The sequence below is a fragment of the Staurois parvus genome, unplaced genomic scaffold (assembly GCF_062004578.1).
Source record: "Staurois parvus isolate SC_StPar_1 unplaced genomic scaffold, SC_StPar_1.0 ptg001437l, whole genome shotgun sequence".
NCBI lineage: Eukaryota > Metazoa > Chordata > Amphibia > Anura > Ranidae > Staurois > Staurois parvus.
Genome location: NW_028319233.1, coordinates 247844 through 274481, shown reverse-complemented (window position 1 = coordinate 274481; position 26638 = coordinate 247844). Strand labels below are relative to the sequence as shown.

General features: G+C 45.0%; 1 protein-coding gene across 1 annotated transcript in view; it reads left to right on the top strand.

Moving 5' to 3' along the window:
• Nucleotides 1–23041, top strand: part of ADAM33 (ADAM metallopeptidase domain 33) — a 66179-nt gene extending 43138 nt beyond the window's left edge. The window contains exons 6-14 of the mRNA XM_089662199.1: nucleotides 1868–2021; nucleotides 2380–2433; nucleotides 4478–4549; nucleotides 5089–5258; nucleotides 7292–7376; nucleotides 11705–11841; nucleotides 20172–20277; nucleotides 21895–21946; nucleotides 22025–23041. Of these exons, the coding sequence (XP_089518325.1) occupies nucleotides 1868–2021; nucleotides 2380–2433; nucleotides 4478–4549; nucleotides 5089–5258; nucleotides 7292–7376; nucleotides 11705–11841; nucleotides 20172–20277; nucleotides 21895–21946; nucleotides 22025–22146 (952 nt within the window). The 3' untranslated portion in view covers nucleotides 22147–23041. The remainder of the gene's footprint in view (nucleotides 1–1867; nucleotides 2022–2379; nucleotides 2434–4477; nucleotides 4550–5088; nucleotides 5259–7291; nucleotides 7377–11704; nucleotides 11842–20171; nucleotides 20278–21894; nucleotides 21947–22024) is intronic.
• The last annotated feature ends 3597 nt before the right edge of the window (nucleotides 23042–26638 follow it).

Below are 26638 nucleotides of genomic sequence, written 5' to 3'. Positions count from 1 at the left end.
AAAAAAAATAAAATACCGATCACTTCCCCAAAGTAGTACAATGTTACTATGTTAACATTATACTACTTTGGTCATAGTGCAATATGAAAAACAAAATCTTAAAAAAAGAGAAAAAAATGTAATAAAAATAAATGTATTTATTTATTTTTTTAAATTATCAATTTTTTTTTTCGTACTGTCACCAGTCAGTGTCCCTGATCACCGCCACACCAGTTATATGATGACGCTGTACTACACTGGTGACAGAATGTAAAAAAAAAAAATTATGAAAATAATTTTTTTAATTTCTTCATTTTCTAAAAAATTATGACAAAAAAATTACAACTTCAAAAAACTCGCCATGCCTCTTATGAAGTACGTCGGACTGTCTACTTTGCAAAAAGGGGTCATTTGTGGGATATCTGTACCGTTCTGACATTTGGGGGATATCTGTACTGTCCTGACATTGGGGGATATCTGTACCGTCCTGACATTTGGGGGATATCTGTACCGTCCTGACATTTGGGGGATATCTGTACTGTTCTGACATTGGGGGGATATCTGTACCATTCTGACATTTGGGGGATATCTGTACTGTCCTGAAATTTGGGGGATATCTGTACCGTTCTGACATTTGGGGGATATCTGTACTGTCCTGACATTTGGGGGATATCTGTACCGTTCTGACATTTGGGGGATATCTGTACTGTCCTGACATTTGGGGGATATCTGTACTGTCCTGACATTTGGGGGATATCTGTACTGTTCTGACGTTTGGGGGATATCTGTACTGTTCTGACGTTTGGGGGGATATCTGTACTGTTCTGACATTTGGGGGATATCTGTACTGTTCTGACATTTGGGGGATATCTGTACTGTCCTGACATTTGGGGGATATCTGTCCTGCCCTGACATTTGGGGGGATATCTGTCCTGTTCTGACATTTGGGGGATATCTGTACTGTCCTGACATTTTTGGGCCTCAAGAAATTAGATTGGCTGTCAGTACTTCAGGATTGATCAATATTCAGATCTATACCATAGTTTGTGAACTCTATAACTTTCCTAAAGACTGAATAATACATCCTAATTTGGGTTATTTTCACCAAAGACATGTAGCAGAATACATCTCGGCCTAAATTTATGAAGAACAATTATTTATTTGCAAACTTTTATAACAGAAACAAAGAAAAACGTGGGTTTTTTTAAAAAAATGTTCGGCCTTTTTTTGTTAATTTAGCAAAAAATAAAAACCCCAGCGATGATTAAATACCACCAAAAGAAAGCTCTAGTTGTGTGAACAAAATTATAAAAATGTATTTTGGGTACAGTGTTGCATGACCGCGTAATTGTCATTCAAAGTGTGAGAGCGCTGAAACCTGAAAATTGGCCTGGGCAGGAAGGGGGTAAAAGTGCCCGGTATATAAATGGTTAAGAAGTGGAAAGTTCGGGGATCTCTTGATACCAAGCCAAGGTCAGGTAGACCAAGAAAGTTTGCGGCCACAACTGCCAGAAGAATTGTTCTGGATACAAAGTAACCCCCCCCCCAGGTAACCTCAGGAGAAATCCAGGCTGCTCTGGAAAAAGACGGTGTGGTTGTTTTTAAGGAGCACAATATGACAATGCTTGAACAAAAATTAACTGCATGGTCAAGTTGCCAGAAAGAAGCCATTACTGCGCCAATGCCACAAAAAAGTCCGGTTACAATATGCCCAACAACACGTTGACACACCTCACCGAGCAGTCCATTCCTACTGAGGTTACCTGTGGGGTTCTGTTTGTATCCTGAACAATTCTTCTGACTGCTCAGTCTAAAATGCCCGGGACTATTTTTTGTCCCAGTTTTGACAAAAAACACCAATAAAAAAGTTACCATTTTTGCTTCACAGTGGCTATATCACCATCAGAGATGACACCTATGTCATTGACCACCACCATTCTTCTGGATCCTTGACACCTGTGGCCACCATGCAGAGGAAGAGGACACCACCACCGGGTTCTCATGACCGGCAGACACGGTCCCTGTTTTTTACGACCACTGAGGTAATGTCCTAAAGGGCTTATTCACTCTAGAATGCTTATTAACGTGGTTTTGATATGCATTGCTGTGTTTTTAGCAATATGTTGGAGTTGTGATGGAGGGCTCCAGTCCGCTATATAATCTGAAACATGGCGGTCATTGCACCAAAAATGCATCTCAACGCAACTCCCCGTGTAACATTGTTAAGGAGTCTCATGTATTTCGACCACCTTTTCATAATGACTAAGCTCCACTGGGCCCATTGTGGCTTTTTTTGTGTGCAGATTTGGAGCTTAGAAGGACAGTTGTAGTTGGAGTGGTGGAGTTGGATCATTTGTTTTGATGGAAATGAAAACTAGCGTTTCTTGTCTCTGTTATTAGGGTCAGCGAGAGCGCTACAACATTGAGCTATTCCTGGTCGCCGACAAGAAGGAGGTGAGAAGTTTCTTCTGTAGAGCCCTTATATTCAGGTTGTCCTAGCAGAGGTTGGTTTACTGACTGCAGAGGGCTCCAAAAGTACGAGGGGGCACCACAGGGGCCAATAGGTGGGGAAGACTTTCCCTTCCACTGCTGACCACAATGGCACCTCTAGAACAGGTCCCGTGGCATAGAATGGGGTTTGTTAGTACAGACAGAATCATCAGAAGCAATGGCAGTGGTAAAATTAGGGACATGTGTAGCACACCCCCGATAGAGGCGCTGGTGAAGCTGATATTTTTTCCCCCAGATAAGTGCACACCGTCAGGCACATAGCTTTTTCTCCACTTTCACTGGCCCTATAGAACAGTCTAGGGGTGTCTTTTGGATGCTTTATTGGAGAGTTGAACTTGGATGGGGTGACGGGATCATGTCCTAGGAAGGGAGGATTTGTGTTTGGAGGGGGATTGGGAGCGGATGTGCTAGGAAGGGAGGATTCATGTTTGGAGTGGGATAGGTAGCGGATGTGCTAGGAAGGGAGGATTCATGTTTGGAGAGGGATTGGGAGCGGATGTGCCAGGAGCGGGGGATTTGTGCTGGAGGGGGATTGGGAGCAGATGTGCTAGGAGGGGAGGATTTGTGTTTGGAGAGGGATTGAGAGCGGATGTGCTAGGAGGGGAGGATTCGTGTTTGGAGGGGGATTGGGAGCGGATGTCCTAGGAAGGGAGGATTCGTGTTTGGAGAGGGATTGGGAGCGGATGTGCCAGGAGCGGGGGATTTGTGCTGGAGGGGGATTGGGAGCAGATGTGCTAGGAGGGGAGGATTTGTGTTTGGAGAGGGATTGAGAGCAGATGTGCTAGGAGGGGAGGATTCGTGTTTGGAGAGGGATTGGGAGCGGATGTGCCAGGAACGGGGGATTTGTGCTGGAGGGGGATTGGGAGCAGATGTGCTAGGAGGGGAGGATTTGTGTTTGGAGAGGGATTGGGAGCAGATGTGCTAGGAAGGGAGGATTTGTGCTAGAGGGGGATTGGGAGCGGATGTGCTAGGAAGGGAGGATTCATGTTTGGAGTGGGATAGGTAGCGGATGTGCTAGGAAGGGAGGATTCATGTTTGGAGAGGGATTGGGAGCGGATGTGCCAGGAGCGGGGGATTTGTGCTGGAGGGGGATTGGGAGCAGATGTGCTAGGAGGGGAGGATTTGTGTTTGGAGAGGGATTGAGAGCAGATGTGCTAGGAGGGGAGGATTTGTGTTTGGAGAGGGATTGAGAGCGGATGTGCTAGGAGGGGAGGATTTGTGTTTGGAGAGGGATTGGGAGCGGATGTGCTAGGAAGGGAGGATTCGTGTTTGGAGAGGGATTGGGAGCGGATGTGCTAGGAGGGGAGGATTCGTGTTTGGAGGGGGATTGGGAGCGGATGTGCTAGGAGGGGAGGATTCGTGTTTGGAGAGGGATTGGGAGCGGATGTGCCAGGAGGGGGGGATTCGTGTTTGGAGGGGGATTGGGAGCGGATGTGCTAGGAGGGGAGGATTCGTGTTTGGAGGGGGATTGGGAGCTGATGTGCCAGGAGGGGAGGATTCGTGTTTGGAGGGGGATTGGGAGCGGATGTGCTAGGAGGGGAGGATTTGTGCTAGGATAGGGGATTTGGGTGGGGGTAAGGATTTGTGCTGGGAAGGGTAGTTTGGATGGGGTTGTGCTAGGAGGTGGGATTGGGGGGATTTATGCTGGGTGGGGGATTTGAGGGAGATAATTTGTGCTTGGGTGGAAAATTTTAGGGGAAATGGGATGTGTGCTAGGAGGGGTGAAGTAGAACTACAGGTAAAGTTTTATTTTTTTTTTGGGGGGGGTGCAAGTAATTGGTCTTGCCTAGGGCGCAGAATAGTTTAGCACCAGCCCTGCTTGTCACCACACTGATCCCTACATCAAAAATGCCAACTTACCATAGTTATTGAAACATCAAGTCCTGTCTCTATTGGTATTGATTAAATGATCAGTAACATTGCACCGTGTCCTCTCTGGTCTGTAAAGATGACTGTTTGAAGATCTTGTCCTCGTCTCTTTCTGCAGTTCCAGCGTCATGGGGAGGATCTGGAGACCACCAGACAGCATCTCATCTCAGTGGCTCACCACCTCAGCCAGGTAGAGTCCAGTACACAGGTGGTACATGGAATCATATCTCAGTCATTCCTTGGGTGAAGACACACACAGGGAGGGACAGCTCTGAACACGGGCATCACGTCATGTATGATGGTGCAAGCCATTAGAGAAAAATAAATGTCTCACAGTTGGATCTGTAGTAGATGGGCACCTCATCCCTTACATCAATATACCTTCAATGTCTTCTGTCCTCCACATTAGGGATCAGTGACATTAAGGTGGTTTTTGGTGTTGCAATGGATTTAAATGGCCCCTGAGAGTTGTATTTTTTTTCTGTGTTTTTCCTGTTTTGTGTATTATGATGGTACTTTACATAATTTTGACACAAGGTAAAAAAAATTTTTTTTTAAAAAAGTAACATAAAAAACATTTTTCTTTAACTTTTTTCATAAAGTACCATTAAAATAAGGAAAGAAAACTGAAAAACAACATGGTAAAGTTTTCGTTCAAGAAAATTTTACCTAAGCAAAATTCAAGAATAGTCAATTTAATGAAAAAAAAATCACTCATCCCTATTCTAGATATTTTCCAAGATCGGCATCCAGGTTTTTCTGGTTGGGGTGGAGATCTGGACGCAGGAAAACCGAGCTGTCATATCAGAAAACGCACACACCACCCTTCAGCAGGTCCTGCGGTGGCGGACGGAGGAACTACTACCTCGCAAACCTCATGATAACATTCAACTGATCAGGTAACAACCTGAGAAGGCTTCTGGTGGACTTCATTCGTCTCTGAGGTCCCAGCAGTGCTCTTCTCACCATCTCATGGATGTAAGAAATTTTACCACAAAGTTTTTTTTTTTTTTTAGAAATGACCAGCCTAAAAAAAATCTGCTCTTTATCTATACATATTTGGAGGAAACTTTCCAAAGTACCCTCCAAATATGTATAAAAAACACTTCCAAAGTTCTCTTTATACAGAAAAAGGATCATAAAGCCCAACTGACACCCTGTATTCTCTTGACTGTAAGCGGTTGTACATAGTTACATAGTTACATAGTCAGTCTGGTTGAAAAAAGACACAAGTCCATCTAGTTCAACCAATAAAAGGGAAAAAGAATACAAACCCATATACACAATCATATACCCGCAGTTGATCCAGAGGAAGGCAAAAAACTCCAATAATGCATGATCCAATTTTCTCCAGCAGGGGCAAACTTCCTTTCTTATCCCCTGAGAGGCAATCAGATATTCCATGGATCAACTTTACCTATAAATGTTATATCCAATTATATTATGTACAGTTAGGAAATAATCCAGGCCTTTTGAAAATAATTTACTGAGCTGGCCAGAACCAGCTCTTGAGAGTTTAGTCCACATTTTCACAGCTCTTACCGTGAAGAAACCTTTCCGTATTTGGAAACTAAATCTCTTTTCCTCCAGACGTAAAGAGTGCCCCCTTGTCCTCTGAGTTGACCTCAGGGTGAATAACTACACCGAGTTCACTATATGAACCATGGATGTATTTATGCATGGAGATCATATCCCCCCCTTATGTATTATACATGGAGATCATATCCCCCCTTATGTATTATACATGGGGATCATATCCCCCCTTATGTATTATACATGGAGATCATATCCCCCCTTATGTATTATACATGGGGATCATATCCCCCCTTATGTATTATACATGGAGATCATATCCCCCCCTTATGTATTATACATGGAGATCATATCCCCCCTTATGTATTATACATGGAGATCATATCCCCCCCTTATGTATTATACATGGAGATCATATCCCCCCCTTATGTATTATACATGGAGATCATATCCCCCCCTTATGTATTATACATGGAGATCATATCCCCCCTTATGTATTATACATGGAGATCATATCCCCCCTTATGTATTATACATGGAGATGATATCCCCCCTTATGTATTATACATGGAGATGATATCCCCCCTTATGTATTATACATGGTGATCATATCCCCCCTTATGTATTATACATGGAGATCATATCCCCCCTTATGTATTATACATGGAGATCATATCCCCCCCTTATGTATTATACATGGAGATCATATCCCCCCTTATGTATTATACATGGAGATCATATCCCCCCCTTATGTATTATACATGGAGATCATATCCCCCCTTATGTATTATACATGGAGATCATATCCCCCCTTATGTATTATACATGGAGATCATATCCCCCCTTATGTATTATACATGGAGATGATATCCCCCTTATGTATTATACATGGAGATGATATCCCCCCTTATGTATTATACATGGTGATCATATCAAGGAATCTCCCACCCACGCTCACTGACCCAGCAATACAGCTAGTTTCTGAGTTTGGACCAAATTCAACATGGACTGAACCCAAGCTCATCCCTTCCACTCGGCCAGTTGTCATGGTACATGGTAGCCCATCAAATACTGCTCCACTCTTCTCTCTCAGCCTGGCCATTCCCGGCTTCTCCCAAGGTTGAGAGAGCGTTATTTAACAGGTTACCATCTTCTGTGATCCAGCTGCTGGGAAGTTTATCCACAAGTGTTTCTGACCTACATTTATGATGGTCCAATGGATTCGACGAGACTATGAAGGTGAGCGGGTCTTCTACCTCAGTGCATTTCATACTGATCACTTTGGTGTGGCCCAGAAGTGGGTTTTTGAGCTGCGGCCATTGGTGGCTAATTAAGTTGGCGGGGAGGTTTAAATTTAACTCGAATTCTGACTGGTGTCATCTCTTCCCACCTCTCACAGCGGAGCGCACTTCAGGAACCATGCCCTGGGAGAGGCGTTCTTAGGCAAGATGTGTACCAGGTCTCAGAGTGGAGGTATCATCAAGGTAAATATTCATCCTTATGCATTTATAAAAAAAAAACTATAAAATAGCCCAAAATGCTTACTTTTCACATTTTTTTCCATTTTGTGACTAAGTTTCAGGTTTTGAAATGTTTGGGCAGCAGTATATAAAGGCTAATTCCACCTTTGTGACCATTCTTCATGGGGGTAACATTAAACATTGCCACATCCCCCAATCACCCCCCCCCCCTTTAACTGATGCACAGGATTCTTCTCCCCACATGTTTTTTTTTTTTTTGCATGTCTCCCCCCCACACAGTCACATCACCCGTTCACACATTTATTCACAGGATCTATAAATGGAAGACTACAAGAGGGACTCCTAGTTCTCAATGGAATTCCAATGCAGTGATGTCACCAGGGGCGGCCTGCCAACTCATTGGGCCCCCGGGCAATAGGGGATCATGGGGCCCCTGTGTCCTCACCCACACTCAAAAAAGCCTATGAAAGGTACTATGGGCATCTCATAGGGCCCTCTACTGACCCTGGGCCCTCAGGCAGTGCCTGAGTGCCCGAATGGTCAGTCTGCCCCTGGACATCACCTCACTTGTAGTCCATTGTTTACTCCCTCCAGCACTTTAACCGAAGGTCTGAAACAACGTACAAACTTGGCGCAGGAGCAATAGTCTGCAGGAACCTGATCAGCTCACTTCTTGTGGTTGTAATGCTTTACAGACTCCAATGCAAAATATAATAAATACATATTTTTATTTTTATCAATATGGGTGCATTTTTTACATTTTATTTATTTATTTATTTTACAAAAGGTTGGCTATGACTTTAAGCGAGCCCATTTTTTGACTTGGGTTTTGCTGTAGTATGTTCTGAACTGAACTTTTGACCAAAGATACAAGAAAGTCTACTCAGTCCACCTTTATTTGGAATTATAGAAAATTCCCTTCCCCCCAACACAACCTCCATGCATCCCACCAAACTTTTTAAAGAATAATCCCCCCTCTTCTTCTCCTATGGTATCAGTTCCATTTGCTGCATAAACCTGTATGCAGGGCCTTTTTTCTCAGAAAATAGGTGCAGGTACTCCCTCCTCCCAAGTCACTCCTTGTCTTTGCACCCTACCCACCTCCAAGCACAATCCCATGCTTCCACACCCTAGCCACCTCCCAGTACTGTCCCTTTTAGACAAAACAGAACCAAGTGTCATTTTGTGATGCTTGCTAAATAATTTGTATTAAATTTGTTAATGATAGAAAGATAAACAGTAAAATAGATCCCCTGCCCCCAGCAACAATAGCCCCCCGGAGACAATAGATCTCCCAGTAGCCAGCAACAATAGATCCCTCCCTCAATAATAGAACCCACCTAGAAACAACTGGCCTCTCAGAAACATTAGGTCCCCCTTAACAATAGACCCCTCACTCAACAACAGATTCCCCCAGCAGCCAGCATCAATAGACCCTCCAGTACCCCTAGTCATTACATACAATACCGGAGGTGCCGGTTCCCCCCTGAAAAAATGCCCTGCCTACATGTGGGAAGATGTGTGAGCACCAGTCTATGAGCCCGAGAGAAGGAGGGGTAATGACGTAACCCCCATGGGGTGTGTCCAAGACAGACTGGGCTCATAGCAAGTGGGTTGACTGATTCTGGGCTACCAAGAGGAGGATGGGGGAGGATGTGGAGGGCAGTGCCAGAGTGAGCATGGCTTGAGTAATGGTTTGGAATTTTTTTTAATACGCAAAGGCTGGATATCCTGGATATGGGCTTTAATGACATATAGAGTGAGGTCCATCTGGCATCTTATATCTCCTAAGGACTCCAGCACTCAGAGCTCACAATGTTCCTTCACTCCTGTTCACCTTTTTATTATTATTATTATTATTATACAGGATTTATATAGTGGCAACACTTTGCTCAGCGCTTTACATTATAGTGGGAGACAATACAGTAACAATACAGTTCAATACAAGAGGGTTAGGAGGGCCCTGATCCTTGAAGCTTACAATCTTGGAGGGCTGGGTGAATGGTACAGTACGTAGTCACTGTGGGGGATGGAGTGGTTGGAAGAGTAGAGGATTCCAGAATTAGCAGAGGGCGGGATAGGCTTCCCTGAAGAGAAAGGTTTTCAGTGATCACCGAAAAGAAAGTAGAGTAGATGATAATCTGATAGCTTGGGGTAGGGAGTTCCAGAGGATGGATGACACCCTGGAGAAGTCTTGGAGAGGAGCATGGGAGGAGGAGATGAGGGAGCTCTGGAATAAGAGGTCTTGCGAGAAGCGGAGTGTACGGTTTGGGTGATATTTAGAGATAAGATCGGTTATGTAAGTTGGGGCAGTGTTGTGGATGGCTTTATATGTCATTGTTAGAGTTTTAAAGTTTATCCGTTGGGCAACTGGGAGCCAGTGGAGGGATTGGCAGAGAGAGGAGGTGGATACAGAACGGTTAGTGAGGTGGATGAGTCTGGCAGCAGCATTCATGATAGACTGGAGGGGGGATAGTCTACGATGTGGTTGGCCAATGAGGAGGGAGTTACAGTATTCGAGGCGTGATATGACAAGGGAGTGAATAAGTTGCTTAATGGTTTCAGAGGTTAGGAATGGTCGTATCTTGGAGATGTTGCGGAAGTGAAGTCTACATGATTTTGTCAGCGATTGGATCTGGGGCTGGAAGGACAGATGGGAGTCTAGGATGACACCTAGTACCCTGGCATGAGGGGAGGGACTGATGATTGTGTTATCGATATTTATGGTGAAGTAAGTGGGGGTAGCGTGGGCTGGGGGGAATACTAGGAGCTCCGTTTTGGAGAGGTTGAGCTTGAGGAAGTGGAGTGAAATCCAAGCCAATATGTCGCTTAGTAGGCTAGCGATGCGGGTGGAAACTGAAGGGGTGAGGTGAGGGGTAGAAAGATAGATTTGTGTGTCATCAGCATATAGATGGTAATTGAAGCCATGGGAGTTTATCAAGTGACCAAGGGAGGAGGTGTAGATGGAGAAGAGAAGGGGTCGAAGGACAGAACCTTGGGGGACCCTACAGAGAAAGGGAGAGAGGAGGAGGTGGCAGCGTTATAGGTAACACTGAAGGAGCGCTGCGATAGATAGGAGGAGAACCAGGAGAGAGTGTAGTTTTTTGAGGAGGAGGGGATGGTCAACTGTGTCAAAAGCCATGAAGAGGTTGAGTAGTAGGAGTATTGAATAGTGGCTGTTGGACTTTGCAGTTAGTAGATCATTAGAGAGTTTTAGTAGGGCAGTTTCGGTGGAGTGTAGGGGGCGAAAGTTTAGAGGTAAATGGCAGCAGGGAGATGGGTCCAAAGTTGTTCAGGTTGGTGGGGTCTAGGGAGGGTTTCTTAAGTATGGGAGTGATGTGTGCGTGCTTTAGAGGGGAGGGGAATGCACATGTAGAGAGGGAGAGATTGAAGATGTGAGTGAGGCAGCATAGGATGGAAGAGGAGGGTGACTGAAGGAGTTGTGAGGCGGGCTTCTGAGAAGACCTTAAGGACCTCTTCAGTGGTAGCGAGGTCAAAGGAGGACATTGTTGAGGGAGGTATGGTGTGAGGGATGCTAGGTGGGGTGGGTGTCTGTGTGGTGGCGATGTCCCTACGAATTGCGTCGATCTTGTATTGGAAGTGGTGTGCAATCTTGTGGGCAGTGATTGAGGTACTGGGTGGCGGTGGGGGTGGAGAAAGTAGAGAGTTAAAGGTAAAGAAGAGCCGACAAGGACTCGAAGAGAAGGTATTAATGAGGGTGACAAAGTAAGCTTGTTTGGCAGCGTGAAGGGAGGAAGTGTATGTTAGGAAGGCAGATTTATAACAGGTGAAGGCTTGGTGGGATTTGGTTTTACGCCATAATCGCTCCACCTTGAGGTTAATCTTGTAGCTTATGTCACAGCAGGGAAAGATGGGCCCCTCGTGATGGTCACAGAAGATGTGCCGAGTTGGCTACTCAGGATCAGAGATCAGCAGAATCCTTGAGACATTCAAGAGGTCTTTGAGTCAGGCTTCCTCAGCCTGAGTTCTGAAGTTGGGTTCTATGAGAAGACCTCAAGGGTTCTGCCATGATCCATCATTGCAATGGATTTCTAGCCACTCATTGCTGGCTTCAATGGCTGGCTCTTCTCTTCATTCATAACAGATATTCCATGAACTGTAGATCAAAAAAGGGGATTCCTCCAGACTATAAAGGTTGACAAGGGCTAAGTTAGGTGGTTTTATTTGCCAACATCTACTAAGCAATGATGTGTTCCATTTTGGTGGACTGACCCTTTAAGAATGGTAATAGGAAGAAACTGGGTCATTGCTCTTGAAGAACAAGACACGTTCGTGGTCAACTCTCTCATTCGGTGATTGTTTTGTTGCAGGACACGAGACTCAGCGCCAGAGAACTCGCAAAGTATGTGGCTCATGAGATTGGCCACAACCTTGGAATGAGCCATGATACGGAGAACTGCTACTGCCCTGCAGCCAATAGGAAGTGCCTACTCTCCCGTCGCACTGGGTAAGCTTTGCAGAGCTGGTGGTGAACGTTGAATGGCTGTAGTCTAAGACATAATACGTTGGCTTTTAGGCATTGCGAACAGATCAAAAACTATTTAAAAATTTTTAGTTATTAAATTTTGTGAGTTGGGACATTGTTTTTATTACTTTGGGTGACTCCTCTATTAATTCTCGTCAGGGCTTTTTTTCTCAGAGAATAGGAGCAGGAACTCTCCCTTTCCGAGTCACCAAACCCCCCCCCCCCCCCGCCTCCATCCTGCACCTTCCCTTGATTCCACCCCTTACCGCCCCAGTACCCAGTACCGCCCTTTTAGAGAATAGATAACCAATATAATTTGTTAATGATAACAATACCCTCCCAACAATAGACACCCCCCCTTCAGCACTAATGGACAACCTACAAAAAAATACCCTCCCAACAACAATAGACCCCCCCACTCCCCCCCCAGCACTAATGGACCACCTAAAACAAAATACCCTCCCAACAACAATAGACCCCCCCAGCACTAATGGACCACCTACAACAAAATACCCTCCCAACAATAGACCCCCCCTGCACTAATGGACCACCTACAACAGAATACCCTCCCAACAACAATAGACATCCCTCCCCCAGCACCAATGGACTACCTACAACAAAATACCCTCCCAACAGCAATAGTCCCCCAGCAGCATCAACAGATCTCTTCACAGCCAGCACAATAGACCTTCAAGAAGCTAGCAATGATAGACCCCCTCCTTCAACAGTAGATCCCTCCCAGCAACAACTGACCCCACAGCAACATAGGACCCACCCAGCAACAATAAATCCCTCATTGTCAGCAATAGACTTCCCCAGCATCAATAGAGCCCCCCCCTCAAAATAGATCCCCTCCAGCAACCATAGATCCCCCCAACCCTGCAGTAAACTCCACCACCCCTTGTCATTACATATATTCTGTACTGGAGGCGCCGGAACTGTGTTCCCCCCGCATTCCTGCTGAAAAAAGCCCTGCGTCTCATAGTGTCACATGGGCACAAAGTGAAGTGAAATCTCTCCAAAAGGGTCACAGATATCATGGTGAAAATACCGCACTATGGCCACTAGATGGCACTGACTATCATAGGAAATATGTATGCTCTGCAGCTCCATCTAGTGGTCCTTATTTTCTTCAATCACGCATTTGATCTGCAGAGAATGTAGCCTGAGAGTATTCGATTTTGCCCCTTTTACAGGCAGAACTACAGATCCAAGGGGTTTGGATACAATGAATAAATAAATGGCTGGAGTTTCTCTTTAAGGCTTATGGAAGGGAAAGTGTGAGCATCAGAGCCCCCCACTCTGTATAACGTGGATTTGCTGGTGTGCATTTTGTGGAGGCGGAGCAATGCAATGTTTTAAAGGGTTTACTTTCCTTTTTTTTTTTTTTACAAACTGACACTTCATTCAAGTCTATTCGCAACAGAGCATCGCGACCTGCTGCGGAGCATTGATAGGTGCTTTTGTGTGTTGCAGTGCATAAAAAAATGCAAATGTGCTGCGGCATGGAGTGTTTATAATGAACTTCACATTTGCTTTGAAGGCCAAACGCCATATTATATGCCAATGAAAGAGGCAGGCTAGGTGTATCCTGTATGCTGTAATTACGGTACTAGGCAGCTGCTGTGGATACAGTGCCATCCAGCGGACATCGCATTTACAACAGGGACTTATAGTAACATTTGTCCTAAAGCTGATCTTCACCATTTAACCCCTTCAATACCGGGCAATTTTACCCCCTTCCTGCCCAGGCCAGTTTTCAGGTTTCAGCGCTCTCACACTTTGAATGACAATTGCGCGGTCATACAACATTGTACCCAAACTAAAATTTTAGCATTTTCTTCACACAACTAGAGCTTTCTTTTGGTGGTATTTAATCACCACTGGGGTTTTTATTTTTTGCTAAATTAACAAAAAAAGACCGAACATTTTTTTAAAAAAAACCCATGTTTTTCTTTGTTTCTGTTATAAAAGTTTGCAAATAAATAATTGTTCTTCATAAATTTAGGCCGAGATGTATTCTACTACATGTCTTTGGTGAAAATAACCCAAATTAGGATGTATTATTTAGTTCACAAACTATGGTATAGATCTGAATATTGATCAATCCTGAAGTACTGACGGCCAATCTAATTTCTTGAGGTCCAAGAATGTCAGAACAGTACAGATATCCCCCAAATGTCAGAACAGTACAGATATCCCCCAAATGTCAGAACAGGACAGATATCCCCCAAATGTCAGAACAGTACAGATATCCCCCCAAATGTCAGAACAGTACAGATACCCCCCAAATGTCAGAACAGGACAGATATCCCCCCAAATGTCAGAACAGTACAGATATCCCCCAAATGTCAGAACAGTACAGATATCCCCCAAATGTCAGGACAGTACAGATATCCCCCAAATGTCAGAACAGTACAGATATCCCCCAAATGTCAGAACAGTACAGATATCCCCCAAATGTCAGAACAGTACAGATATCCCCCCAAATGTCAGGACAGTACAGATATCCCCCCAAATGTCAGGACAGTACAGATATCCCCCCAAATGTCAGGACAGTACAGATATCCCCCCAAATGTCAGGACAGTACAGATATCCCCCCAAATGTCAGGACGGTACAGATATCCCCCAAATGTCAGGACGGTACAGATATCCCCCAAATGTCAGAACACTACAGATATCCCCCAAATGTCAGGACAGTACAGATATCCCCCAAATGTCAGAACAGTACAGATATCCCCCAAATGTCAGAACAGTACAGATATCCCCAAATTACCCCTTTTTGCAGAGTAGACGGTCCGACGTACTTCATAAGAGGAATGGCGAGTTTTTTGAAGTTGTATTTTTTTGTCATAATTTTTCGGAAAATGAAAAAATTTAAAAAATTTGTTTCACTATTTTCTTTTTACATATTGTCACCAGTGCAGTACAGCGTCATCATATAACTGGCATGGCGGTGATCAGGGACACTGACTGGTGACAGTATGAAAAAAAAAATATTTTTTTTTACATTTTTTTTATTTTTTATTAAATTTTTTTCTTTTTTTTAATATTTTTTTTTATATTTCACTATGACCAAAGTAGTACAATGTTACCATAGTAACATTGTACTACTTTGGGGAAGTGATCATTTTTTTTTTTTTCTTTTTTACACAATTTGCTTATAGCAAAGAATTACTTTGCTATAAGCAAGCATTTACCTGAATGACATCGATTCATTCAGGTTTTTTTTTTTTTTTTTTTGTGCTTAGCTGTGATTTGGCCACAACTAATCACATGATATGTGCATGTGATTAGCTGTGACCATTCACAGCTAGACACTAGTATACAATGGATGGCATGAATGAAGCCATCCATTGTATACAACTGTCATGTAACCTGCTGTGATTGGTCACAGCAGGTCACATGGTACTGGCAATGGGGCTGGTACTCAGATCTGTCATCAGCCGTGTCCGAGGTATATGGCTGGTGACAGATCGTGCCATCTGCGCATGTGCGGGAGGACGCCATATGGTGTCCACCCGGAACGCTGATGACATTTGCAGGCCGCTATTCGGCTATAGGGCGGGCGGCAAATGGTTAACTTACCTCCTCTCTACCCCTTCTCCTAATTTCCCGCCTCTTCCCCCATGCACGTCATTTTCCTAGGTCAGGGGTCCTTACATTTACTAAACAAAGGGCCATTTTACTGTCCTTCAAACTTTAGGGGGGCTAGGATTGGTGTCAGTGGGAGCTGAAAATTGCATGGTAAGGAAGGAGGTATAAGTGCCCGGTAGGCAAGTGGTTAATCAATGGTCCACTTGGTCAAAGGTCCAGCAAGCAAAATACAGGCAAACTCAAGAATGAGCAAGCTCAGAGTGAGCTCTACAGCAAGTTATACAGTCATGGCCGAAATTGTTGGCACCCTTGATATTTCTCCAGGAAATCATGTATTTCTCACGAAACGTATTGCATTAACACATGTTTTGCTATACACATGTTTATTCCCTTTGTGTGTATTGGGACAAAACAAAAAAAGGGAGGAAAGAAAGCAAATTCGACATAATGTCACACAAACCTCCAAAAATGGGCTGGACAAAAGTATTGGCACCCTTTCACAACTGCGGATAAATAAGAATGTTACAAGCATGTGATGCTCCTGTAAACTCACCTGGGGCAAGTAACAGGTGTGGGCAATATAGAAATCACACCTGAAAGCAGATAAAAAGGAGAGACGTTCACTTAACCTTTGCATTGTGTGTCTGTCTGTGCCACACTAAGCATGGACAACAGAAAGAGGAGACGAGAACTGTCTGAGGACCTGAGAACCAAAATTGTGGCAAAATATCAACAATCTCAAGGTTACAAGTCCATCTCCAGAGAACTAGATTTGCCTTTGTCCACAGTGCGCAACATTATCAAGAAGTTTGCAACCCATGGCACTGTAGCTAATCTCCCTGGTCGTGGACGGATGAGGAAAATTGATGAAAGATTGCAACGCAGAATAGTCCGGATGGTGGATAAGCAGCCCCAAACATGTTCCAAAGACATTCAAGCTGTCCTGCAGGCTCAGGGAGCATCAGTGTCAGCGCGAACTATCCGTCGACATTTAAATGAAATGAAACGCTATGGCAGGAGACCCAGGAGGACCCCACTGCTGACACAGAGACATAAAAAAGCAAGACTACAGTTTGCCAAAATGTACTTGAGTAAGCCAAAAGCCTTCTGGGAAAACGTCTTGTGGACAGATGAGACCAAGATAGAGCTTTTCGGTAAAGCACATCATTCTACTGTTTACCGAAAACGGAATGAGGCCTACAAAGAACAAAACACAGTACCTACGGTAAAATATGGTGGAGGTTCAATGATGTTTTGGGGTTGTTTTGCTGCCTCTGGCACTGGGTGCCTTGACTGTGTGCAAGGCATCATGAAATCTGAGGATTACCAAAGGATTTTGGGTCGCACTGTAGGGCCCAGTGTCAGAAAGCTGGGTTTGCGTCCAAGATCCTGGGTCTTCCAGCAGGACAATGACCCCAAACATACGTCAAAAAGCACTCAGAAATGGATGGCAAAGAAGCGCTGGAGAGTTCTGAAGTGGCCAGCAATGAGCCCAGATCTAAATCCCATTGAACACCTGTGGAGAGATCTTAAAATTGCTGTTGGGAAAAGGTGTCCTTCCAATAAGAGAGACCTGGAGCTGTTTGCAAAGGAAGAGTGGTCCAAAATTCCGGGTGAGAGGTGTCAGAAGCTTATTGATGGTTATAGGAAGCGACTGATTTCAGTTATGTTTTCCAAAGGGTGTGCAACCAAATATTAAGTTAAGGGTGCCAATACTTTTGTCCAGCCCATTTTTGGGGTTTTGTGTGACATTATGTCATATTTGCTTTTCTGCCTCTGTTTTATATTTGTTCCAATACATACAAAGGGAATAAACATGTGTATAGCAAAACATGTGTTAATGCAATACCTTTTTTGTGTGAAATACTTGATTTTCAGGAAAAATATCAAGGGTGCCAACAATTTCGGCCATGACTGTATAGGACCTGTAGCCAGAGGCGTCCCTAGGGTTGGTGTCACCCGGTGCGATAACACTTGGTGACACCTCCTCCGACGATCCCCGCAGAATGGATCGGCTCTGCGGATTGAGACTCCGATCCATTATGCTCAATACGCAGATCTCATCCATCCTGTGGGGATTGTCAGCTTTCTTTACAGCTTACCATTTCTTGGAGCGGGTCCAGTGTCACCCCGTATAGGTTGCATGCTGACAATTCCCGCAGGATCGTCGGCAAGCAACCTATACGGGGTGACACCGGACCCGTTCCAAGAAAAAGTACGTTGTAAAGAAAGCCGATGATCCACGCAGGATGGATCCGATCCATCCTACGGGGATCGTTGGCTAGTTTTACAACTTATCTTTGTGTGGAGCGGGTCCGGTGTCACCCCGGTGCGGACCGCACCCCCCTCACCTGCCTTGGGACGCCACTGCCTGTATCACCTGTGACCAATTTACTCCTCCCCTTAATTAGCAGACTGAAGGAAGGCAAGGAAAGGAAAATTATATTTTAAAAAATGACAGAAAAAGTGGTTAACCCCCCTGGCGGTATTCCCGAGTGTAGCTCGGGGTAAAGTTTCAGCACCACAAGCGGTAACCCCCCCGAGCTACACTCAGGAATACACTGCAGCGCTGCTCCGGGATCTCTTCTGCACTTACCTTGTCCTGCACTCCCGCGATGTCCCTCCTGCAGTGTCCCCGGCCATTTCCTCCGGCTGATGCCGGCATCTGTCTTCCGGGTTCCGTTCCCTGCGACGTCGGGACGTACGGGGGACGGAACGGCGGGAAATTTGAAAATTGTAAAAGTGACATTCACTAAATACACTAAAATCACATAGTATAACATTCCTGTATCAAACCATTTCACATACATTTTGTCCCGAGTGCTTTGTCCGGCGCCCTGCCTGCATTTTTACTGTTCTTTCTGCCTGGAAACTGAGAAACGTCCATGGCGTCCAAAAAGCGTCCCTTTAGGTCAGACGCGGTTTTAGACCGGCTAGAGAACAGCGATAGTAAATCAGAACCACTTGCAGAATTGAGTGATAATGATTCGTGGGGGAAATTCCTCATCAGACACTGAAAACGATTCTGCGACTTTGCTCAGCGATGTGCGAACTTGGCGCTATATTTCAAATTTCAGTGTTTTTGGTTTGATTATATTATTGAATTAAATTTATTATTATTATGTTATTTTTTATGATTATTTATTAAATTATAATTTATGCTTTCGTGTTTCAAATTTTATCATACCCGGGATGTTTACTAGACTCTTGTTCGGACAGATTTCAGTGAGTTATTTCTAAAAATTACAGACCTACAATAAAAAAATACATATTTCCATGCAAAAAAATTTACTGCTTTGAGCACAGAAATATGGACATAATCAGACCACTAGGGAGGCTACAAAAGTAAAAGATTCTAGCAGAGGGAGGAATAATGTCCCATCATTGGTGTCAGTGGGAGGAATAGTGCCCCGTCATTGGTGTCAGTGGGAGGAATAGTGCCCCATCATTGGTGTCAGTGGGAGGAATAGTGCCCCATCATTGGTGTCAGTGGGAGGAATAGTGCCCCATCATTGGTGTCAGTGGAAGAAATAGTGCCCCATCATTGGTATCAGTGGGAGGAATAGTGCCCCATCATTGGTGTCAGTGGGAGAAATAGTGCCCCATCATTGGTATCAGTGGGAGGAATAGTGCCCCATCATTGGTGTCAGTGGGAGGAATAGTGCCCCATCATTGGTGTCAGTGGGAGAAATAGTGCCCCATCATTGGTATCAGTGGGAGGAATAGTGCCCCATCATTAGTGTCAGTGGAAGGAATAGTGCTCCATCATTGGTGTCAGTGGGAGAAATACTGCCCTATCATTGCTGTCATTAGGAGGAACAGTGCCCCATCATTGGTGTCAGTGGGAAGAATAGTGCCCCATCATTGGTATCAGTGGGAGGAATAGTGCCCCATCATTGGTGTCAGTGGGAGGAATAGTGCCCCATCATTGGTATCAGTGGGAGGAATAGCGCCCCATCATTGGTGTCAGTGGGAGGAATAGTGCCCCATCATTGATGTCAGTGGGAGGAATAGTGCCCCATCATTGGTGTCAGTGGGAGAAACAGTGCCCTATTATTGCTGTCATTAGGAGGAATAGTGCCCCATCATTGGTGTCAGTGGGAGGAATAGTGCCCCATCATTGGTATCAGTGGGAGGAATAGTGTCCCATCATTGGTGTCAGTGGCAGGAATAGTGCCCCATCATTGGTATCAGTGGGAGGAATAGTGCCCCATCATTGGTGTCAGTGGGAGGAATAGTGCCCCATCATTGATGTCAGTGGGAGGAATAGTGCCCCATCATTGGTGTCAGTGGGAGAAACAGTGCCCTATTATTGCTGTCATTAGGAGGAATAGTGCCCCATCATTGGTGTCAGTGGGAGGAATAGTGCCCTATCATTGCTGTCATTAGGAGGAACAGTGCCCCATCATTGGTGTCAGTGGAAAGAATAGTTCCCCATCATTGGTGTCATTAGGAGGAATAGTGCCCCATTATTGGTTTCAGTGGTAGGAACAGTGTCCCATCATTGGTGTCAGTGTGAAGAATAGTGACCCCTCACTGGTGTCAGTGGGAGGAATAGTGGAATAGTGACCCCTCATTGGTGTCAGTGGGAGGAATAGTGGAATAGTGACCCCTCATTGGTGTCAGTGGGAGGAATAGTGGCTTTACTACCACTTTAATATATTTTAATGCTTATCACAGCACCCATAGTAACCTTATATTGTCTGCTCTGCAGATACAACATGAACGACATGTTCAGTGACTGCAGTCATCGTTTCCTCCACCGGTTCTTGGAAGAGAAAGATGTCACCTGTCTGAAGGACCGACCGCAGACCTACATAGTGAGTACAATAGCGAGAGCCCCTCCCACAACCCCCAAAACTGTCCCCTGAAAAGAAAACGTTCTTAACACTTCCAAAAAAACTTTGAAAAAACACCTATTGAGAAGCTGTAAGGATTTCTGGGTAAATTCTCTTTTTACGAGGCAGGCCTGTATGTTTTATGACTTTGCCAAACCAAGACATGCCCAGAGCCCCCACACCTACCCTGATGATTCCAAATTCAGAGTTAAAACTGTCCACAGCAGGGAAGTATTGGGTTGGAGACAGGGAAAGACTGGACCAGTGGACATTTGTTCCCTGGGCCAGTATTGATCAGATATATTGGAATAGTGTCCCTGAGTGAGGATCCACCATTCAGACCCTGATTAGAGCGGGACAGTCAATGACACATACAGGGCAATATAAAGCTACCTGTTCCCCGCTCTGACCTTTTTGCAGAGGGAAGTCTTCCAGCACTTCTGGGATGTCATGTGAATGAATGCCGAGAGTTGCAAAGGAAGCTGATGATGTGTTGCAATAAACCATGTCTTAAGCTCACCATTCAATGTGGCACCATGGCACAGTATGGAAGGGTTGGTTGTGTTTTCCCCTTAGACCAAAGGTTTCAAGTCCTCCATGGTCAATGGCAGGTGTTTTGGTTAAGCTATACCATGGAATGCCTAAACATTTAGCTAGAAGGCTTAGTTTGTTGTGTTTTCCTCCTAGGCCAAAGGTTCCCAATCCTCCCTGGTCAATGGTAGCTGTTTTGGTTAGGCTATACCATGTGACACCTAAACATTTAACAAGAAGTGTTAGTTTTTTGTTTTCCCCCTTAGGCCAAAGGCTTGCAATCCTCCCTGGTCAATGGTAGGTGTTCTGGTTAGGCTAGGCCATGTGATGCCTGAACATGCAACTGGAAGGGTTAGTTGGATGTGTTTTCCCCCTAGGCCAAAGGTTCCAAGTCTTCCATGGTCAATGGTAGGTGTTTTGGCTAAGCTATTCCATGTGATGTCTATACATTCAACAAGAAGGGTTAGTTTGTTGTGTTTTCCCCTTAGGCCAAAGGCTTGAAATCCTCCCTGGTCAATGGTAGGTGTTCTGGCTATGCTAGGCCATGTGATGCCTAAACATGCAACTGGAAGGGTTAGTTTTTTGTGCTTCCCCCCTAGGCCAAAGGTTCCCAGTCCTTCATGGTCAGTGGTGGGTATTTTGGGTAAGCTAGGCCATGTTATACCTAAACATTCAACTGGGAAGCTTAGTAAGTTGTGTTTTTCCCAGCCTTCCCTGTTCGATGGATGACATTCTGGTCAAGCTAGGCCATGTGGCATGGTTAGTTGGTTGTGTTTTCCTCCCAACCAAAAGTTCCCAGTTCAAACTGGTCAATGGTAAGTGTTCTGGTTAAGCTAGGCCATGTGGTGCCTAAACATTCAACTGAAAGAGTTAGTTGGTTGTGTTTTCCCCCGAGGCCAAACGTTCACAACCCTCCCTGGTCAGTGATAGGTGTTCTGGTTAAGCTGGGCCATGTGATGCCTAAACATTCAGTTAATTGACTTTGCATTTTGTACAGTTCTCATATTCATAAGTATGGTAGATCTTTGGCAATAACTCTTTCATCAATCTGGGTGTTGTCTCTTCTAGGATGAGCCAATGTTTCACACACATTCCTCTGGCTATAGTCCATTAGAGGCCGGTAAGTCTCCTATGATGGTCTTATAAAGCCTTCTTCTGGTTGGCGTTTAGCTTATAGACCAATTTCTTTGTTTTTCAGTTGGGATGGTCTCTTTAGTCCTCTGTCCGGTGGTCCTATTTTTGCTGCTGGTCATCCTTTGTAGCCCGAAGCTTTGCCCAAGAAAAAAAGTTAAAATAATAAGAACAACCTTTCCATCGTGAGTTGAAGAGAACTATGCCTTGGTTTTTATCTGAACCCGAAAGGGTTGTGTTTGGATATTACCTATCCTCTCCCTTCAGCCATGTGATGCCTCAGAAGTTTTTGTCTCAGGAACCTGGCTGGTAAATTTTTGGTTAGAGTAAAAAGCCATTCATGGACATCGGATCATGTACTGGTACAAACTAGAAGAGCAGCAGTCTACAATCATAACCAGAAGACTCCACAATCCTGAATTTTGGTCAGGGACGTTTGACTTTTTACTGTTGTCTTGTGATCTTGTAGGGTTGCCAATATTCCTACTTACTTGAGTTGTGGATTGGTAGATGTTCAGCTTTCAGCTTTAGAACAAATTGACCAATGTGACATATCAAAAGCCCAGACAGGATCTCTGCACAAACTTCATTCTTGACATTTGCCAATACTTGGGGGCTGTAAGTTAAGGAAAACGGAGGAATGCTGCAACACACCCCTGAAAAATGAGAGATATACCCCATAGTAAAGGACAGTTGGCAACCCTTTAATTGCAGAGTCAAGTGGTAGACCAGTCCTCGGAGTTGGGACTGGTCCTCTGAGTTGGATTTAGTTATGGAGAAGACCAACTTCCTGTGACTTGATGGGATATAATACTGTGAAAATTGATTCTTCTACCTCAACTACTATAATGTACAATGGTGACTTTTGAACACTAGCAGTCTCATAATTGTGCGCAGCTCATTGCATTAGGGTGTGCACCCCAAAGCTCAAACACACATGCATGTGTGCGTGTTTATATGTAGCACTACCCCCTTAAGGGTCGCTGAGTAATTGTTGGGTTCCCTGTCTTGTATGTTCCCTCTCTGAAAGCCCAGGAATCCTCTGACTAACACCAGAGAGCACAATAAAGAAATGTAAAGAAAACGTGTGCATATAAAAGCCGCTATCGCTCTCAGGATATAGAAGCCGCTATCGCTCTCAGGATATAGAAGCCGCTATCACTCTCAGTATACAGAAGCCGCTATCACTCTCAGTATATAGAAGCAGCTATCACTCTCAGTATATAGAAGCCGCTATCACTCTCAGTATATAGAAGCCGCTATCACTCTCAGTATATAGAAGCCGCTATCACTCTCAGTATATAGAAGCCGCTATCACTCTCAGTATACAGAAGCCGCTATCGCTCTCGGTATACAGAAGCCGCTATCGCTCTCGGTATACAGAAGCCGCAATCGCTCTCGGTATACAGAAGCCGCAATCGCTCTCGGTATACAGAAGCCGCTATCGCTCTCGGTATACAGAAGCCGCAATCGCTCTCGGTATACAGAAGCCGCTATCGCTCTCGGTATACAGAAGCCGCTATCGCTCTCGGTATACAGAAGCCGCAATCGCTCTCGGTATACAGAAGCCGCTATCGCTCTCGGTATACAGAAGCCGCAATCGCTCTCGGTATACAGAAGCCGCAATCGCTCTCGGTATACAGAAGCCGCTATCGCTCTCGGTATACAGAAGCCGCAATCGCTCTCGGTATACAGAAGCCGCTATCGCTCTCGGTATACAGAAGCCGCTATCGCTCTCGGTATACAGAAGCCGCAATCGCTCTCGGTATACAGAAGCCGCTATCGCTCTCGGTATATAGAAGCAGCTATCACTCTCAGCAACTTTCAAGTAAAGGTCAACATACAGCAAAATCCCAATCAGTTCTAAATGTCCTGCAATTCTGAATTGACCAGAAGCCTCAGTCCTGAGATGTTTCTTTCCCAGAGAGCAGAGGAACTACCAAACAGTAAGGCTAGCTCACTTTGGGATCTCAGAGGCTGGTGATGGGGGTCAATCAAGAGCAGGGGTGGACTGACCATTTGGAAACTTGGGCACTGCCCGAGGGCCCGGGGTCAGTAGGGGGCCCCATGAGCTGCCCCTGGTACCTTTTTCTTAGGCTTTTTTGAGTTTGGACAAGGACACAGGGGCCCCATGATCCCCTATTGCCCGAGGGCCCCATGAGTTGTCAGTCCGCCCCTGATCAAGAGACAAAGAAAGAGCTCTTTAGTTGGAAATGTTAATGTCCCTTAAAACTGCAGTGAAAGATCCGCACGCTCACTGGGGCCCAAGTTGGTTTACTTAATTCAGATATCTTTAGATGCACAAGTGGAAGTTCCTCAAAGGATTAATGCAAAGAACAGGCACTCCAGACTAGGGTTGGTTAATGAAGATACTTTCAGCAGGACGGCATGAATGGGATTGAGACCTGAAGCAGTGGGAGCAAAGAGGACTGAGTGAGGTCATCAGCACACCAAGGGATCCACAAGAGGAGAGACTGCTACTAGTTCCAAGCTTTCAAAGGACAGCGCTGGGCTCAATCTTTTATCCTTGTCTTGGGAGATCTTCAGAGCAGCCAGGAGGGCTGGTAGTGTCTGCAGGCTGTGGAGCAGTTCTACAGGTGAGAGGAGACATCTCTACATGGACTTACAAGAAGCTAAGCTGATTTTTTAGGGGCTGCTAGTTCCCCACCCATAAAGGGCTATTGCTACTGATCCGCAGCAACTGATGGCTTTCAAGGAAAAGAACGGTCCCGGATCTGTTTCTGTACATAGGAAGGAAGTTGTCCCCCACCTTCATTTATTCAAGCCAAACTGGGCATCCCATAAACAAAATTTTGGTTTTGTTCTGCCCTAGGCAAGATTAAAATCGCCTCCCCCATCTAAATTTGTCCCACACCTTCCTTTTTAAGATCCACCCCTTCATCTTAAACTGAACCCCTTCATCTTTAGGCACCACCTCTTCCTATTAGAGCTCCACCTCAGGAGCTGGTCAGAGACTGCGAACATAGTAAAGGAGATGGTCAGAGACTGCAGACATACTACAGGAGATGGTCAGAGACTGCAGACATAGTACAGGAGATGGTCAGAGACTGCAGACAGTACAGGAGATGGTCAGAGACTGCGAACATAGTAAAGGAGATGGTCAGAGACTGCAGACATACTACAGGAGATGGTCAGAGACTGCAGACATACTACAGGAGATGGTCAGAGACTGCAGACATAGTACAGGAGATGGTCAGAGACTGCAGACATACTACAGGAGATGGTCAGAGACTGCAGACATACTACAGGAGATGGTCAGAGACTGCAGACATACTACAGGAGATGGTCAGAGACTGCAGACATACTACAAGAGATGGTCAGAGACTGCAGAAATACTACAGGAAATGGTCAGAGACTGCAGACATGATACAGGAGATGATCAGAGACTGCAGACATACTACAGGAGATGATCAGAGACTGCAGACATAGTACAGGAGATGGTCAGAGACTGCAGACATACTACAAGAGATGGTCTGAGACTACAGACATACTACAGGAGATGGTCAGAGACTGCAGACATACTACAAGAAATGGTCTGAGACTACAGACATACTACAGGAGATGGTCAGAGACTGCAGACATACTACAAGAGATGGTCAGAGACTGCAGACATACTACAGGTGAGGGTCAGAGACTGCAGACATACTACAGGAGATGGTCAGAGACTACAGACATACTACAGGAGATGGTCAGAGACTGCAGACATACTACAAGAGATGGTCTGAGACTACAGACATACTACAAGAGATGGTCAGAGACTGCAGACATACTACAGGTGAGGGTCAGAGACTGCAGACATACTACAGGAGATGGTCAGAGACTGCAGACATACTACAAGAGATGGTCAGAGACTGCAGACATACTACAGGTGAGGGTCAGAGACTGCAGACATACTACAGGAGATGGTCAGAGACTGCAGACATACTACAGGAGATGGTCAGAGACTGCAGACATACTACAGGAGATGGTCAGAGACTGCAGACATACTACAGGAGGTGGTCAGAGACTGCAGACATACTACAGGAGATGGTCAGAGACTGCAGACATACTACAGGAGATGGTCAGAGACTGCAGACATACTACAAGAGATGGTCAGAGACTGCAGAAATACTACAGGAGATGGTCAGAGACTGCAGACATAATACAGAAGATGACCAGAGACTGCAGACATAGTACAGGAGATGGTCAGAGACTGCAGACATACTACAGGAGATGGTCATAGACATAGTACAGGAGATGGTCAGAGACTGCAGACATACTACAAGAGATGGTCAGAGACTGTGGAAATACTACAGGAGATGGTCAGAGACTGCGGACATAGTAAATGCACCGCAATGAACAATAGGCGTGGTGTGCTGTATTCTTGCTGCATTGTGGCCCATTAAAAAAATGAGAAAAGAGAGAAGTAGCATTGGCAGGTAGATACATTTATTTTGCCTTTTTTAATGGAGGCTTTACATGGGGCAAAGAGAGGCAATTATTTTACCAACCATTCTATGGCGCTAAAAGGGGCCCATTTATCTAATTCAAAAAGGTTGAAGATCTGCAAATGTCATTTCTGGAATTGCCTGTAGGTGGCAGCAGTGTACAGCAGCAGAAGCAGGCTATTGCCATCAGTATGGGGCCATATGGTCCCCATGTCTCAATGTAGAGTGCTGCT